This window comes from Wyeomyia smithii, chromosome 1 (assembly GCF_029784165.1).
Source record: "Wyeomyia smithii strain HCP4-BCI-WySm-NY-G18 chromosome 1, ASM2978416v1, whole genome shotgun sequence".
NCBI classification, from domain to species: domain Eukaryota; kingdom Metazoa; phylum Arthropoda; class Insecta; order Diptera; family Culicidae; genus Wyeomyia; species Wyeomyia smithii.
Genome location: NC_073694.1, coordinates 176476026 through 176494015, shown reverse-complemented (window position 1 = coordinate 176494015; position 17990 = coordinate 176476026). Strand labels below are relative to the sequence as shown.

At 39.5% G+C, this 17990-nt stretch overlaps 3 protein-coding genes across 4 annotated transcripts in view; 2 read left to right on the top strand and 1 right to left on the bottom strand.

The window, feature by feature from the left end:
• The first annotated feature begins 441 nt into the window (after positions 1–441).
• Positions 442–1798, top strand: LOC129733833 (uncharacterized). Its single transcript, XM_055695361.1, has 4 exons — positions 442–913; positions 973–1111; positions 1175–1451; positions 1510–1798. The coding sequence occupies exons 1-4, from the start codon at positions 726–728 to the stop codon at positions 1758–1760; spliced, it is 855 nt and encodes a 284-aa protein (XP_055551336.1). The 5' UTR covers positions 442–725; the 3' UTR covers positions 1761–1798.
• Positions 1799–1801: 3 nt separating this feature from the next.
• LOC129733831 (protein FAM161A) lies at positions 1802–9124 on the bottom strand. Its single transcript, XM_055695359.1, has 3 exons — positions 7540–9124; positions 2440–2681; positions 1802–2381 (listed from the first exon to the last, which is right to left on the bottom strand). Exons 1-3 carry the CDS (start codon positions 8992–8994, stop codon positions 1931–1933), a joined length of 2148 nt encoding a protein of 715 aa, XP_055551334.1. The 5' UTR covers positions 8995–9124; the 3' UTR covers positions 1802–1930.
• Positions 9125–12679: 3555 nt separating this feature from the next.
• Positions 12680–17990, top strand: part of LOC129719120 (uncharacterized) — a 35531-nt gene continuing 30220 nt past the window's right edge. For both annotated transcript variants that reach the window (XM_055670542.1, XM_055670541.1), the window contains exon 1: positions 12680–13107. In XM_055670542.1, the coding sequence (XP_055526517.1) occupies positions 12946–13107 (162 nt within the window). In that variant the 5' untranslated portion in view covers positions 12680–12945. The remainder of the gene's footprint in view (positions 13108–17990) is intronic.

Genomic DNA, 17990 nt, shown 5'->3' with positions numbered 1-17990 from the left:
CCGGATAGTTTAAACAATTTTTGTTTAATTTTATTTAAGTATTTTCCAAAGTACATTTAAATTAAAACAAAACTGTTTGCATTGTTTGACTTTTCCTTTTTCAGTATTTAAGATTTATATTATAGCTTCTCGCTTCTCGTTTGGAAACTGTTTTTCGGATTTATTTTTGCTCAAACTCGAGCAAAATAAGTTTAATCAACGAACCGATTCCGATGTTCGTAGAGACCATTCAGAAACTATTGGTGAGCGTTCCTCTGTTGATAGGTTATAGTAGCTAAGTTTGGGGCTATAGTTTAGCCATCAAATACCCTAAAAGCAAAGCCTCGGTGCTACATTCCAATTCGGAACTTGACCTTCTGTTTATTTATACACAGACTTCGCCGCCGACTGTTCAGTGTACAGGACAATTGCGGGACTAGCGTTACGATCCTACTGACACTAACAGTCTCTCCCGAACCGAGACTCGAATCTACGACGACTGGCTTGTCAAGGCCAGCATCGTACCTCTGCCCTGGGGAGATCAAATACCCTATCTAACGAATAATTGTGATGGATAGAAAAAGCCCCCGGACAATAGGTTTCTATCACTACTAATAAATAAAATCAAAACAACCCTCCTGTGGTGATGAATTGTGTCACAATTTATACCACTTTGTTGCTATTGTGTTCTATTACTTCACTTGGCTGCAGCTATAAGTGCCACTATCGAAAAACGTCTGAACAAAATGTCGTTTGCAAATCGCAATTTTCTTTCCTTTTTCATGTTCCGGTTGACGACCGCCGGATCGCTGACCGAAGCCGGTACCGGTCCTAATCGGATCGAACAGCAGTCGCTATTCCCGACGATGAACGACGACGGAAAGGATATATCGGTTATCTGCTTCGAACGGCTTGCCACAGTTTGGGCTTCCTGGTAAAGTTGTTTACTCTGCATGAGTACGTTGCTGAAAAATAATTTGTTTTTTTTTCAAGGGTACAGCTTACCGCTTCGATGATTCTCACTGTTACCGGATTAATCTATGCATTTCACCGATGTTATGGAAGCGACAATGAGTGCGCTGCGTACTACACTATGCTGCATTTGCGAGCTTTTTTCTGGTTTTTGATATATGTAATGTCATAAAATGCCCTAAGTCTTCCATATAGATTAATACATTTCAATTTTGTTTTATAGATCATACACCTTTACGTGAAAAGCCGACATAATCGACTTAAAATTCTGGGATATCACGAGTTTCTTCAGCAAACGCACCATCATAAAAAAGCTGCTCTCAAACTTGTGTCGTTAGTCAATTTATTCGTGTTAACATTGCACACTGCATTGTTGCAAGTGCTTGGTGTAGACTTTTTTAAAGATTGCAAGATTTCTGGCTTTTCAGCGACAGTTTTTATAAATGTGGTTTGTGCGGCTGAATGTATTTTATTAATGTTCCTGCATGTTACATATTCTGGTGAGTAGTATAATAAATATGATCATTTGAGCTTTGTTTAATGCCTATATTTTAACAGTTGAGGTGGATGTATTCAATACCATCCAAAGTCCACCGGATGCGCTTCTGGATCAGGATCAACCCGGTGGCGGTGTACGTTCGATGAATCCAGACGAATTCATTGGTCAACAATTTCTTCTAATTGTTAAGTTGTTAGATGACAATCGTCATTTACAGGATAAGATTCGTGAGTTCCGTTCGATGGCTCATCTAATCAATAGTGAATCAACCCATCTCTCACTAGCCGAGCAATCTCTAATCGGATATTAGCGAAAAATTTGCTGCATGCTATTTAACAAATATAAAATCAGTTAATTGTGAATCAGTGATTTCAAGCACACGTGCTATTTTTATTCGAACCATTTGAACATAACATTTTCTAGTTACCACAATAGTTGAGCTGAAGTAACTTTTCATATATTATTGATTGTTCAACCATTCTATGTAGAGCTATCCAATTCGTCATCTATCTTGCCCATCATGTCGCTGTCGCATAACTTCGAACTGTTCTGCCCAAAAGACTCCAACGAATAGTTGCTTAATTTGCTACTACTGGAGCAACGCTGTCTATCACGAAAACGATGGCTCTGGCGATGCTCATTTTCGGTTCGGTTGCAGCTGGCCGAATCTCGTCGTTTCCCTCCAACTAAGCCTTTTTTGGCTTCTCTATTTTTAGTTGATTTTTGAAACAGTGGATCGGAACTGGTCAAACAACGATGCGCTACATGACCCAAACGTGGTCCCCACTGGGGAGGACCTTCAAGCAGCAGGGGAGCCGCTTTCACGCGTTGACGCATGAGCTCCATATTGATGGCATGCTCTTCCTGGCGGAGTTTCTGTTCCGCCCGGCGTGTCGCGAGACGCAAGTTCAGCTCCTCTTGATGAGTGGTACTACGAGTAAGTGCATGCATTATAAATATTCTGAAGTGAAAGGTATCTACCTGCATACTCGAACGTCAAGTTTTGGAATGCCTGTGATTTCTTTACGCCCCACTCGAATTTGGGTGTCTTCTTCTGGAGTCCGTCTTCATCGAGATCCAGCTCGCGTAACTTCTTGCGGCACCATTCCGTGCGCAATGTAGCAGCTAAGTTCGGTCGGTTGACAGGGTAAATCGGTGTCGCCTCCGTACCGGCGAGGTGTGGCGTTTCTGTGCTAATGCTACAGCTCGAGTTGCTGGATGGATATAAAGGCTTGGTGTGGAAAAGGTAAGTATTTTAGTATTTGTTTTACTGATTTTTCGTTTGATTATTTGAACAACAGAATGACTTTTAAGGTTAAACTTATTTTTTATACCGTTGCTAATCATATCAAATGCTTTAAATACCATGGAAAAATACTTTTTCTAATCTGCTTTTTCCGAGGTCTCTCGTAAGTCGAAAACGATGCTCATACTTGAGGACTGTACTGATTTATTGCTTATATGAAATACATAGTATTGAGAACTATCTCTTAAGCAAATGTTCTTCTAAATAGGCAAACTAAAACCGCAGTTTACAGCGGGTTGAATGTTATCTGTTCGTTGATAAAACTTATCTCCCAGTTAAGAACATTTATGTGATTTAAAACAATTTATGCACGTTTCTTAACATAAACATACCACACCTTGTTTTTAAAGAACAAACTATTTGCTGAAATATTAGATAGAAAGACGATTTAAATAATTCGATCGATTAGAACAAAAGAAAGGATTCTTGTTTTGAATGTTGTCAATTTTTTCCAGGGTAATGGTTTGATAAAATGATTTGTTTACATTTTGCTAGTTGCAGTTTGAAGAATAACAATTTGCGTAGTCCTGCATCAAAACTGCAGCGTGGCTAAGACACCACCACTTTACCACGTCACATAATGCCAGTTTTGCTTTATGCTCAAAAGAAGCTGTCATTGTCATTTGTCCTTCGGCTCATCTAATCTGCAATGTCGAAGAATATACGAAAAACGAAATATAACGCTCACTAGCGATCATTTAGTTTTGTTCGAGTTACTTAAAACGAAATGCGCAATGTCACCCCAGACCAAGAAGCTTTACCTTCGAGACATCAAAATAGTCTAAGCTTATGGAAGAAAACATTAGTTGACCTTTGGACAGGGAGGTTCTGTCATTTGTTTTTCCATTAATCTGCCACTATTCAAAAATTGGCTAATATACCATTTTTGCCAGAATCGAGAAAACAGTTTCTCGTGATGGCTACCCTAAACAAGGTCCCTACGGAAACCGATTGTCAAAAAAAAGTACCAAAATGTTGGGAACTAATTCATATATTCCCGGGGCTGGTTCCTTTCCTTGGTGGGTGGACTGTATCCAAATTTCGACAAACACGTGAACAATTTCCTTGGCTAACTAGTTCGCTGATGGAAGCACCGTTGCCTCCCTTTGGGACCTTCCGCTGCCAAATAAAAATCACTCACTAATGGAGAACTACTTTAACTATTTATTCTACACGTCTTTCGTATTAGAAACTACTTTTATTTTTAACACTATTTATTTTCTACTTAATATATTCTAGCCTTGGGTATTTTATTTCAACTTTGTATAACTATGTTCGGGTCGGGTTCGGGTTAAAAATTTTTGAAGGTGTCGGGTACGGGTCGGGTTCGGGTTTGGAAAAAAAACTCGGGATCGGGTTTAAAAAAAGTCTGGTTTAGGTGTGAAAACCCGAAACCCGACTATATCAAATAAGCATTTTTGTAAGATAATAATGTCTAATTTCACGCAACTGTAAAAATCACTAACATTTCATTACCATTCGAGGCTCAAAGTTTCAGGGCAGCCTCAAATTGATACAAAAAATTTACCCCCCCCCCCCCCCCCATAAAAATCTCGAGTTTGGGTCGGGCTCGGGTTTCACAGTTTCGGGTTCGGGTCGGATTCGGGTTTCACAAAAATAAAATTTTCGGGTTCGGGTCGGGTTTGATCGAAAAAAAAAAGTTTCGGGTTCGGGTTTCAACCGAAAAAAAATTCGGGTACGAGTCGGGTACGGGTTTGAAAAAAGCCAAACCCGAGCATCTCTAGTGTAAACAGCCAAAAGGTAAGGATGTTCAGTTCCGATAAAAACAATCATATCGAACGATTTTTCTTTGGGACCATACTTAAATGACGTAGCATTCTTGGAGGGAGAGGGGTATCATCGTTTTGTGACGAGCTGTGACAAGGGGGGGGGGGAGGTGTTGGATTAAAATCGACGTAGCATTTATTTTGAAAGACCATTTTTCACAGAAAAAGGACACTAAAAATATTGGGTTGATTCATAAGTAATTTCGGTTTTGAACAAAAGATTCCAACATTTGTAGTTTCAACCAATTGTCTTCACTCCAACCATCTAACCTAAATACCATTCGATAGTAGACACTTCAATTGTCTTTACCAAAATACGAATAAGTTAATCAATTCAGTAGTGATCATACAACAGTGGATGAAAGATGGAACAGAAAAGTGAGGAATATCGGTCTGTTCTATTGTTCTATTACTGGAAAGGGAAGAACGCAATACAGGCACAGGAAGACCCTTCAGGTTGTAGCTGAGGACGACAAAATAAACGCAATAATCGAGCCAAACCGCCATCACACGACCGCGAGAGATGGCAAAAGGTTATCGACAAAATAGGACAACACATAACTGAAAGAAATTATTTCCGTCAATAAAAATATTGCCTTTGAATATCAAAGAAAAACCGAAATGTAGGAAGGTAATCTACGCTACGTTTTTTTTAGGGAAGGGGTTAAAGTTTTGTGACCAAATGCTACGAGGGGGGAGGGGGGTTTGAAAATCATGAAAAACATGCTACGTCATTTGAGTATGTTCCCTTTTGAGTGTTACGCTCTGGGTCAGGCGGTCAACACGTTCGTTCGATTTTGCTTCCTTAGCGTGCATCATAGTAGGCTTTCGCTCGTAAATGTAGAACAACCAACGTTGTCAACTCTCAAGTTTTTCCTGGATATCTCCAGTTTTTTTTTGTGTACGAGAGCAGAACGGCTAAAGGTTGAATATCTCCAATTTTTTTTTAAATTGCCCCAGTCAATATTTACGCAACATAAAAGCTTCAAATATTTATATATCTAGAATTCTTTAGTTTTTTATTTCGAAATCTTCCAGTTTTTTTTTAAAAAAAAAAGGTTGGCATCGCTGAGAACAACCGCCGCCTCTCATACAAAGAACTGATGGTCAATTCGCGTTGACGGTGTTGCTGATATTTGTTTGGTTTTTGCATGCGAAAAAGGAAGGAAATATTTTTGCTTTTGTCATCACGCACATTTTGACAATTGCATATGAGAGTTCACGTAGGTGCGAACAGCCTTCGAAATCTCTTTCAACGCGAATAACCCGAATCGACACTCGCGTATCAAAGAGATACACACTGTCATTCGTTTGGAGATGTTGTTCTGGCCTATTTCTGTCTACTTCGTTTTATCTAGGTATGTTGAGAAATATTATTGCAAGATCAATTGAATAAGTGATTTCCAAAATCTCCGCACACAACGTGCGTAATTCTCAGTTCTAGAAAATAATACGTTTGACGAAAAAAAAACGTCGTGGTGGCGAGTGCTCGTTTAACATGTTTGTTCAAGAATATAAATATTTATGTCGTTTTCGTTTTCGCGGTGTAGCTACACTCAGACTACACTTTTGACAGCGTACATGTTTTGTTTCACTTTCCGGACTACAGTTTTTCTGTTTCTGAATACACTTTTTCTTTCCCGGACTACACCCGAAAAAAGCAGAGTGTACTGTAGGAAGTTACCAACACATTCACACGTATGTGTCAAAACTGGTTTGTTTTGGTTCTCGTTCCACCTGGTAAAGTGTCAGGTAAATTTTTTTCGGCACATTAGCGAGATGGATATATGAAATGGAAACTAGACAAAAGGGTGATGGCGATAAGGATCAAAACAAATAAATTGACAGCTATCCCTATTATCACGCATGCCAATGCAACTACACTGAACATGTTTTATTTCAAGCTTCAAAGTGTAGTCCGGAAAAGTGTAGCTACACCGGGAAAACGAATTCGACATTAGACAACGAGCCTTGCCACCGTCAAAGGAAAAAGACGACGATTATCGCAGTGAAAAGTGGTCCTACCGTGACCATTTACAAGCCTGCTCTAGGTTTTAGTTTCCGCAAAATGTTCCCTGATATAGTGCGGTAAGACGTAGTTCTACGTCAGAAATTACTCTAGTTTATACATATTTGGAGGTAGTCACATCGATAAATGAGCCGTTGAGAGCAAAAGTGGTACATGTGCCATTAAGTAAATTTTTCAGGAGACGCAAAAAACGAAAACACTCAAATAGTCAATTATTTTCAACATTTTTCCGTGATTGAGTACTATAGAATGATGATCTGTTTGTTAAGGAATTCTGTTGCTTCGGGGCGCTAGTGTATATGTATTTGGTAACAGCAGACGAGTTGATACTGAAATAGGTAAAATGCTTTCTGTTACAAAATAGTCACGGGTACACTAGCGCCACGTAGTGAAAAAATTCCAAAGCAGACAGATCTTCATCTGAAAGTACCCAATCACTTGACCAACTTTGCTGAAGATATGATTGTTTTATATCCTAAGATCCTCGACATACAGTTCATTTAACATGCACATACTGGACATGTACCACTTTTGCTCTCAACGAAATGGTGATTGTGTTAATTACCAAAAATTGTGTTGGCTGTAACTTTGGTTTAGGATATCAGATCTCGGTTTTTCTTGAATATTCTAGTGCATTATTGCATTCTGCATCAATTTATGCAAAAAACCAAAAAATGTAAAATTGGCACATGTACCACTTTTGCTCTCAATGGCTCAAATGAGCGAAGAGAGGCTGCGAAGAGAGACTTATTTAATTTGTGACGATACTTTTTACAAGAAGAATTCCAGAAAGAGAAACAGAGGAGCTTAAAGCGGTTATTATGGAAATTTGTCAATCAAGGTAACGTTCCCGAAACCAAAACAACACATTTTTTCTGCACACCTGAGCTTACTCTTACACTCAAAAACTCAAGATGTCGAACGCAAATAAATTTTTTGAGAAAAAAATTAAATATATCACTTTTACCTTTATCGAATCCTTCGCATGAGTACCGGAGCCAGCCAGGTTCTTAACTGTACACTGTTCTTCGTTGCTTTTTTTGCGCATCGCACTTCGCTTTGATTTACGCTTCCGTTTGCTCTTCCGCTTGCCCAGCAGCACTTCGCCGCTTTGTTGCGCTCGTTCACGACGAGCCATCGAAGGTGGAAGTGAAGCCTGTTTCAGGAGTTCCTCGGCCCGCACCCGTTTGCTCATGTTGCGAAAGTATTCATCTTCCCACATTTTAAAGTAAAAATAGTTACTGAAGAGGTTCTTCGGGCACGGTTTGGCTTTGAATGCTGTGGTGGTGATTCTCGGTTCTGCTTCAAACCCTGTGGTAAGCAACGCGGGAGATGATAAGCTTCTGCTAAGACAACGACTATTCGGACGATTCAGACGTTCGCTAAAATGGAATGGCTTCATTTGCTGCTGCAGTTCTATTTCGGAGTTAAGTTTCGCCAGACGGTTACGATATTCCTGTTCTGCCATGATGGTGTCAAACAGCCGGATGCGGGAAGTGATCGGGACCGGATTCGCTTTGAATTGAGTAGAAGGTAACTTATTGATGGTTTCTTTCGAGGAAGAAAATGCGTTTCTGCTTGCGATGAGAAGTTCTTGCACGGCTCGTTTATCTTCCTCGCGTTGGGTCATTTTATATGGTTGAGGAATGGTTATGTTTGAGTAGTTCCTTATTGGTGAAGCTGACTTACTGCGCAGATTACGTTTGACGAAGCAATCGTAGCGTTCAATAAAATGCGAATTTATCGGCGTATTACCCGGGGAGACATTTTTCGTACTATCCTCGTGGTCAGAAACGAAAGGTGTCCCCGCGCGAAATTTTCTACGCGAATTTCTAATCTCAAAGTCGCTTTTGTCATCGTTCTTGCTCGATTCTATGCGAACAAACTTTGCTGAGCTTTTCCGAGGTGTTGTTGCGCGATTTTCCTCCACAGATTGGGGTGATGACTTGCTCCAGGAATGAAGCGAATCGTTATCTTCATTTTGATCGCCGGTAGTTGGTTCAACTCTATTGCACTTCTCGAAACTATTCGAGCACGTGAATCCGAGCTCCCTCTGTTTCCTTCGAAGGGTGCCTAGCTTGCAGTAAAATTCTTTATTTGGTAAATGGTTCAACTCATTGTAGTCTGGAATACTGTCGTAGAACTCCACTAGCGATTGGAAGTTGTCTGATTCTTTTCGAAGCTGTTGAGTGATTGAGCAGCATTTTGCTTTACGCTGGTGTCCTGTGCGAGCTAGAGGACACTTACTGTTAGCTTTCTTGCGAGTTATCGCGTTCATATTGTTCTGAAACTGAGGATCGTCCGAGCCACGATCCAGGCTGCACTGTGGCACAAGATAGGACGGATTGGGATGTCTGTTCGTTGGATTCAAGGGCTTCTTGATGCATGAATTTATAAACACTGAACGGCCGTGCCCGGACATTTTATGGAGGTTTCAAAATATGCTACGCTGTTGCAGCATTTTTATAATTAGACCACAGAAAGGATTTACCAATTTCACAAAACAATTTTTCGCTGCGAGAGTTGCGAATAGCAATGGGCGATATTGTATCGGTATCGGAAATATCGATACTTTTGAGACGATATTTCGATTTTTTAGATCGATACACGAGAATCCGATACTTAGCTGTATCGATTATAAAAACCGCGATATTTGTATCGATATTCTTTTATGCATACGAACAAAAACATCATATCAAGAAGACTGGGAACTCTGCCTGAGGCTGAGCGACAGTTTTGGCAGCGCAGTCTTACGAGTAAAAGTGGAACTGAGGCATGCTAGTGTGTGTGCTGGCGATGCGAATGCAAGCCGATCGCACAGGTTGGACCACCACATAGCCCACTCTGTCTTCGCAGCGATGCGAATTTCCACCTTAAATAGATGGAGTGCGCTGTTTGATTTGACGCTTGTCATTTGTATGGGATCGATCCAGAGATGCCAGTCTCCTTGATATGATGTTTTTGATACGAACCAATTAGCTGAAATCGCACCATGTTTCAAGGGCTGACATCTCAATGTGTAAACGAGATCACCGCCACTTTTCATACGCTATGTTATGCTGTCTGTCAGTGTCAGTGGGACCCACACATCGTGGATCCGCTGCGATGTTAGCTGCGATGAAGCAAAGCAAATAAGATAGAGATGCCAGCTAGTTGATACGAGCTGGAAGCTGGAACCACTAAAAAGCTGCCACTGTCAGCATAACAATCGCACAAGTCTATTTGCACTAGCAAAACTTAGATGGAGAAATAGACAGAGAGAATGTTGTGAGCCAAACGAAAAAGAAAGATAACAACAATATACAATATATACAATATAGAACATGTTTATTTCCATACGTTTTTCTTGTCCTATAGAGCTTTCTGACAACTTAGTCACAAATACTTAATTCGGGTTGTTTGCCTTATGGTCCCCGTGGCTCTGTGGTTACCGATGTCGGTCGGCTTGCTCTCCGGTTGTGATATCGGGTTCGATTCCCAATCGAGTCGAGGAACTTTTCGAGCTGGAAATTTTCTCGACTCAACACTGGATCACGGGGTATCGTTGTACTTATCTTACACATGCAAAATGTGCCAAAAACAATATCGATAACGAATTCTCTCAACTAATCTCGTTGATCGAGACCGCTATTAGCCTCAAGGCTAAGCGTGCAATATTGTTGTGTTTGCCTCATGAATGATTCTTGCTTTACTTCACCGAGGTTAAGTAAATCGAAAAATATAGTATATATATTTTGAAGTAGAATACTTCTCTCAGGAAGTTCGGCTACATAGGGATGTGAAATGAAAATCTAAAACCGAAAAAAGTGGAAAATATGTCCAATTTCAAACGCTAATAAATCGGTTAGTATTCGATGGATTTCCTTCGTTCTTGTAGCAATAGATTGGTAAATCTTCTAAGATTCTTTCCAAATAAAGATAATTGTAATTTTATTATTCAAACTATTGTATTATTGAAAATAGTCAAGCCTTGTCAAAACGAAAAATTCGACCTCTGATTGGTCGTTATATATTTGCCTCCAAAGCACGGTCGACAGAATCATATACCTTGCAATCGAAAATATGCTATTTGGCCTATATAAGAGCCTGTTTCTGCCGAAGCCGCTCATAATAGTTCTAGACAGCAACAACAGCAGTCATCCCTTAGCAGCAGCAGTAGCAGTGTAGTGGATACCAACCATAGCGGATAGCGGCCACAGCTGTGGCATAGCAATGGATAGCGCACTAGTTGCAGCGGATCTCAGCATCGATAGCAGCTGGGCCAGCTGATGCAGAGGCAGCGAATACCAATGGTAGCGTATAGCGGCCACAACTGTGGCAAGGCTAGGGATAGCGTAGCAGTTGCAGCGGGTATATCTGACCATGAAGCATTAATGCAATAATTGAATGGAAATTGCAATTACAGCAATCGGCCTTTTTCAAGGATACTAAATGTTTTTGGAAGAGCAGAATGAATGGTTACTAATGAACTGCAACTGAGGTTTGATGCTGCTGCAAATGCACAGTAGTTTGATGTTTATTACGGTTTGTTGATACTGTGCTTAACAAGCGTATATACGAAACAAATCCGATTTCAAAATGACTGACACGCAAGCAGCCGGGTCATCTTTCTTGTAAAAGTATTCTACTTCAACCTTGCGGTCGTGGCTTTGCACACAACCCTCCTGTGATTTTTTTCCATTTGCTTAGCTTTGGTTACTAGGTACTGTAAATTAAATATTCATTTTGTAAGATACTATCCATAAACAAGTCACACAATCCGCGTAGGAATAAAGTAACTTTCAAGTCAGCGAAAGTAAATAAAAATTTCGCAATCAATGCAAGTATTTTGACAGCACTTTGATTGCGTCGTTTTCCATCCGACTCACGCGGTGTAAAGTGCACCAATGCATGCACGATTGGAGAGGTCTATTGCTAGACAATTAATAAGAATGTTTCAAAATTAAATTATCACAGTGATTTTTAGCCGGAGGTTGACAAGTCTTTTATAGCTAACAAAGTAATTGTCTATTGTTTTGGTGAAAGCATTTAAAATTAAATATAAACATAGAATTAAACACCTAAACGGTTTTTGCGATGCACTTTATTCCTCCCCAGTACTTTCATCGTCACCACCGGTTATACGAATCAAACGAAAAGTCATTCAACTTTGCGTTTTGAGAAGAGATCTGGCACCTTTGACATGTAAAACCCAGTTGCCAAATTGGTGATTTTTTCATCGTCTATCTCTCTCTCTCTCTCTCTCTCTCTCTCTCTCTCTCTTAGACGGCATATGACCGTATGACATTTTGACACAGGACAGAAGTAAAAAGATTTGTATTACAAAAACAAATATAAGTTTTCTGGTTACATTGTTCAGATCGAATATTGACAAGCGGAAACTAACTCATGCTTTCCGTCGACACAAGTTTAAGTACAAGTGAAAAATAAAATTGCAATATTGATTAGTAAGAAACATTCAGCGGTAGACTTCACTATCTTATTTTCGCTGACATATCTAACTTTTTTATGTCATCAACTTTCTCATCAATTTATACGGAAGTGTGTCAATAATTTATACAAATAAGACGGGAGCTTTACAGCCCATTAGGCCAGTGAATACAAATCTTGAAGATTTAAGTTGTTTAATTCATTTTTTGCCAAAGCTCAGAATTTCTGCATTACCTGTATGTATTTGTTTGTGAAGTCATTTGAATCATGCTGCTCTAGAGAATGCGGATAGACACCAGAAAAACAACGAATAAGTCCTCATTATTTACCTTGTGTTTACAAAAATTCAAAAAAATGTTCTTAGCTATTGTATCGATACTTCTGGTATCGATACTTTTTGGCCGATATTTCGAGTATCTCGATACCTCTGGCTCTTTGGGTATCGATACCGAAGTATCGATACTCTCCATCGTATCGCCCAATGCTAAGTTACGAAAGAAAATTTCTGTTTATATTTCTTGTACCCGTGGTAACGGAATGTGGCTGGTAGTCGATGTTGCAGTCATGCGCCTTAAACTTAGGCTATTTGGCGGGCCGAAATCATACGTTTCCGTTGAAGAGAAAGGGAGAGTATGTACGCAGTTGGAAAAAAATGTTTTGCTTTTCCTTTGTTTTGATCTGTGAATTCCGCTCTGCTCAAGCAATTAGTTGAGTTGAAGTGATCAACCTGAGAGGACGTATTTTTACCGAGCTGCCGACTTTCTAGAAGCAAAAATCAAGGAAGATTACTTACAAGTGATTGATTGAGATTGTGTTTGTGTTACCGAGATCAGCTACAGGTACAGCTACCAGCAAGAAATAAATAAAACAATTTTTCCACTGCTCATTCATGAGCTCCACTGAATGACGAATCGGCATTGATTATTTCGCGAGAGTTACAATAATGTGTCGCTGGAGAGGCGAACTGGTGGTAAATATTTTGATACTACTGCTGATAACCCTATCGGCCAGTGTAGTGAAATGCCAGGACGCAACGAATGGAGAACAAACCGAAGCGGATGCCGTCGCTAGCAGCGGTCCGGCCTCAGGTTCTGGCGATATGAAGGTAAAAAGTACAGTTTTGGACTGTTTTTTTTCTGTTGTAAGGCCAATCTGAGGGTCATTCTGGTGATGCGAAAATCTGATTGACGCGGACGGCTTTGCTGTGAACTCCTTTTGTCAATTGATGTTGATGCCCCTCAAATCAATCGACATGTTTGACCGACGTGAAATTCCTTATGCCGATTTCAAATCTAATTAAAAGTGCACGTAATTAGCAGCTATGCAGTGTTTATGTGAATGAAAACCTAGTGAATGTTAGATACGGAATTAGTATTTCATTCGTTTTGACCTGAATCCGATGCATCATTGTCGAGTTACCAAGAATTGTCAAAAGTTATCAACAAAGTGAAACCAGCTGATCGTAATTGTCTCGTGAAGCCGTTTTCTATGCAATTCGTTTTACCAGTATTTCTAATAATTTTCCTTTTTCGAATCGTTAATTCAGAGAGCGGATGAATGTCCAAAATCAAATTCCAAAATTTTCATCGATTTCACGCGAGTCATCCTTGTTCGCAAGTAGCAAGTAGATTCTGAAACCTATTCAGATCTCGTAGTTTACGCAGCTTTATTCACGTAAACGACGTGTTTCCAAATGACAATGACTTAAGGGTAAAAAGATAAGATAATAGAATACAACACTAATTAATTAAAAAAGATCTACCAATATTAACTAACGAGGAAATAATATTGTCTTATCAAAATGAACAGTGTAATATTTGGCGGTTGCAATGTCTCGTTTTTGGGAGAAAAATGTTTCTACGTAAGCCTTTTTGTTTACTATACATAAAACCGCCACATAATGGATTGCAATCATCAATAAGTCATTTGATATAGTGAGATAAAATGTACAACAATTTTGAGATATGAAAAACCTTAACGCGAACCAATCACGTGGAAGTACACCATGTACAAAGTCTGTACTACAGACGTCACTAGAAGATACCAACCGCCTACGGCGACATCATTTTTTTTGTATCAGTGAGCCAAAAACGTAAAGTAATGTAAAAAAGTAAGTCTAAACCAGATTGAGGTAAAATTTAGTTGAACAGTTTTCAGGTAATTCTTGTTCACTATCGATTTGATGATCTGCTGTTGAAATTTACCTTGAAGAAACACGTCCTTTGGAATTTGTAGTTTTTGGTGATGTATGCATTCAAAAATAAAATAATTTCGAATGGTGATAAAAAAATCTGCAATAATAATTTCATAGAACCAAAATGCTTCGAATCAAATATCCGATGGACGTTAAGTGGCTCACGATGCCAATCTTTTTCACACCGATGGGCTTTTTGCTTGCCCGCTTGCAAACAATTATCCGTGTCATACGTTTTTTAAAGATGTGAATTTGCAGCTTTTCGAAATTCACATAATATAGACCGTTTGCGACCTGCTGTTGCAAATATAGTAGCTGGAATCGGCTGGATAATCATAATTTGCATATGCAAGTAAAAGTATAAAATAGCAAAACTGCTAGTTAAGTGTTTGAATAATTTAATGATTTGCAAGTCAATGACTTTTAATTTCGAGCGTAGTTCATCAACTTTACATCGCAAATTACTGTTATAGAGAACCATACATCCTGTTATATCGCCTTAGTGGTAAACAAAATGGTAGCAAAAAAAAGACAACAGTCCGTTTTGTTTACCGCGCTTTAACATGTTGTAATCAAAGGTATACTCGAAATTTATACCTTCCAACCAAGTAAATATAGAATAAAGCTTAAACTCCGACGCGTCAGTTAAAAGAACCAAGACACGTTCATGCTTACAAGGTGCATTCACATATAGAATGTTACTTACAAAAACGTTGAATTCCACCCGAATGACCTATCACTCGCGTATCAGTATTATATGTGGACCTTATACAAGAATTAGTGTATTGTAGAACAAGATAAGCTTCACCAATCGAAAATTCGCGTCATCCTAATAAAAATGGAATTGATTCATCTCTCAGCTCAACTGTGGAATAGAGTTCTCAAGTTTGTATCGGTTTTACCTTGAGGCAAGACAAGAACCGTTTAGCTTCGCACTATTTTGCTAGCTTTCATGACTAACGGGGCAGCTTTTCTGTCTACAGGCTGTGAATTTGATGATCAGCAGCAAAACAAGATTTTTTTTTGTCCTTATTTTTATATAGCAAACCCGATATTTTCACTGAAAATTGGCTTCTTAACCTAAATAATCGGTTATCCGCCTCAAGGTTCAAGAGTAGGTGTCTAATAGAACAAGCACGTGACAAATATTGCACGTGACAGTATTCAATTGATCATGTGATTGAATTTTGTTTTTAACACCAAAACTCGACCACATTTAAATAACCAGGGTAATTGAAAATAAAATCACGGAAACAGGAAAGTGTTTAATTGCAAATTAAACAAGCTCTTTGTTCGGCCGCTGCTTAGCGAATCAGAAAAATTGCGACTGCTGGTAAAACTTCGTAAACATAGGAATGGTGTCAACCAATTGATTGATTGACTTGTTTTTTTTTACTCAAAAAACCATACAGGTTGTGTGAGATAAAAAACCGTCAAGGCGAAATATAGGAACTACGTTACGGTATTATGATTGTCCGACGGTCATCAACCCAACTGTTTATGTAGTTAACATAAAAAAAAACCTGCGAAGAAAAATAAAAAACATGCTAATTCCGATTCTTTAGTGTACTACTACTTAGCGACCCGAAGCAATTTTTTTGTAATGTAAGAGTAAAGTTTTACCGTAATCTCAGTAGCTGGACGGTGAAATCACCAAGTTTGGGATCATTCAAATAATACATAACGCGCTTAGGGGTGGGGGGTATTCAGCGAAGCGTTACATTGCGTGGGGCAAACATGTAAAATTGCGTTACGCGGGGGTGGGTGGGTATTGAAATTTGCCAAATTCCGCGTTATGTAATATTTGAATGGTTCCTTTTCAAAAAAAAAACCGAACAACTTGTGAAACCACCGACCGACAAGTCGGTAACTTTCACAGCTTTTTGGTAATGTTTCAACCCGAACTACCTGTCAAATCTACCGAAAGAAACTGTAAAAATGTACGAGAGAAGAGAAAATATACCGAACGCACCTGTAAAAAAATATCGGGGACAGGAAAAGCCGGTTATGAATGAACCCGTTGGTACCGCCTAAAACTGAACGAAATAATTAGAATTACTAATTATTTTTACTATTAATTTTTTGATTTAATATTTAGTTAGACTACTATTTTTCTGCTCACAAACACGTTTCTCATGTCTGATTAGGTATTTTTTAATTAGGCTATGATAACTACTATCATTTGGGATCGTCCTGGTAGGCATATCTGAGAAAATATAACATTTTAGTAAAACCTGAAAATCAAGTAACATTATTTTTGAAGTTAACTATACCCGGATTCATGTCAGCAATTATGGTGCACAAAATGCTGGATAAGAACGTAAATGGACTTCTTTCGTTTAAAATACAGGGTGGCCACTCAAAACTCGAAATTAAATTCCCGGTTTGTTCAAATAATTTTCCCGGTTATTTTTATTTCAGAATTTTGCATTTTTTCATACAGTTAAGGATTTAAAAAGCGTGACTGTCGATTTACATCCTATTATCGAATTACATTCTAATATAGTCACTTTTAAAGCGTGTTCAGGCTTATTAAAATCCAGAGATATTGTTGCAGAAATTCGAAAAATGTGACGGACGTTATCGTTTCCAAAAGGATAACGTTTGCGGTAAAAAAATGGTACCCCGCCCCGTCAAAAACGGACATCATGCGGCACTTTGTAGACGCCGGGTATGCCCGTTCCGGCATCTACAATATCTTGAAACAATTGGACAACGATCAAAGCATCGAAAGAAAGCCCAGTTCCGGACGGCCAACGACCCTGAACGACAAGAAGCTTCAGAGGATGCTGAAGAGGAAGACCGAGGGAAAAGTGGCTAAATCGCTGCGTGCACTTGGCCGGGAGGTTGGTGCATGCGGTAAAACAGTGAAAAGGTTTTTGGAAAACATGGGCATACATGTCAGGAAGCGGCAGTCCCGTCCACTGATGCTAGTCTCGGAGCTGCAGGCAATGACGCAGCGACAGCGGTTTAAGATGGTCAAGTCGATTTCCCCAGCAAATCGCGATGTGGCAGTGGTGATTGGCGACGAGACCTATCTAACCCTAGATGACAACGATTAGTAGGGCACTTCGTATTTTACCTCCCCTACGAAGAAAGTGAGCACCGAGGTGAAGTATATTTCACAGACCAAGTTCCCCAAGAAGGTGCGGCTGTGGTTGACAATCAGCGAGAAAGGGATCTCAAAGTAGCTCTTCTTTTGCTCCGGGCTGGCCGTGAACGAGGAAATTTATAGTACGAAGTGCCTGCCAGAAGTTGCGTCGTTTATCAAGAAATACCATAAGGGCGAAGACACGGTGTTCTGGCCAGATTTGGCCCACTACTCGAAGCGATCGTTGGAGGAGATGGAGCGGCTAAATATCGATGTGGTACCGAAGTCGGCGAATCCGCCCAACGTCCCCCAGCTGCGTCCCATCGACAATTTCTGGGCAAACTTGAAGTGCAGAATCTATTCCAACAATTTTGTCGCGAAAACGGAGGAGGAATTTATAAAAAACACAGAAAAAGCTTGAAAACATACCTGCACGCATGTTTTCGCCCGCCATGGCGAATGTTCCGGCTAACTGCCGGAAGGCCGCTCGCAAGGGCGTAGAATTTTCAAAACTTATAAACAACGCATATAATACTCATTACCGGGGACTCCTAGGCCAAATTAAGTTCGTAGGAACCGTTTTTACCTCAACCACCTAAGATTCAATATATGTATATAAAAAAATTACACTTAAACACATTAGCTTTAAGAGCACGGGCCGTGGCATTCTTCTTTCTGGCTTCTTCATCTTGATCTGAATTCT

Excerpts from the sequence above, each read along its gene's own strand:
- LOC129733833 (XM_055695361.1), top strand. The coding sequence starts at position 726 with ATGTCGTTTGCAAATCGCAATTTTCTTTCCTTTTTCATGTTCCGGTTG. Across the intron at positions 914-972 it reads GCCACAGTTTGGGCTTCCTG|GGTACAGCTTACCGCTTCGA; the intron begins GTAAAGTTGTTT and ends TTTTTTTTCAAG. Across the intron at positions 1,452-1,509 it reads CCTGCATGTTACATATTCTG|TTGAGGTGGATGTATTCAAT; the intron begins GTGAGTAGTATA and ends ATATTTTAACAG.
- LOC129733831 (XM_055695359.1), bottom strand. The coding sequence starts at position 8,994 with ATGTCCGGGCACGGCCGTTCAGTGTTTATAAATTCATGCATCAAGAAG. Across the intron at positions 2,682-7,539 it reads ATGCGAAGGATTCGATAAAG|CCTTTATATCCATCCAGCAA; the intron begins GTAAAAGTGATA and ends TTCCACACCAAG. Across the intron at positions 2,382-2,439 it reads TTCCAAAACTTGACGTTCGA|TACCACTCATCAAGAGGAGC; the intron begins GTATGCAGGTAG and ends ACTTACTCGTAG.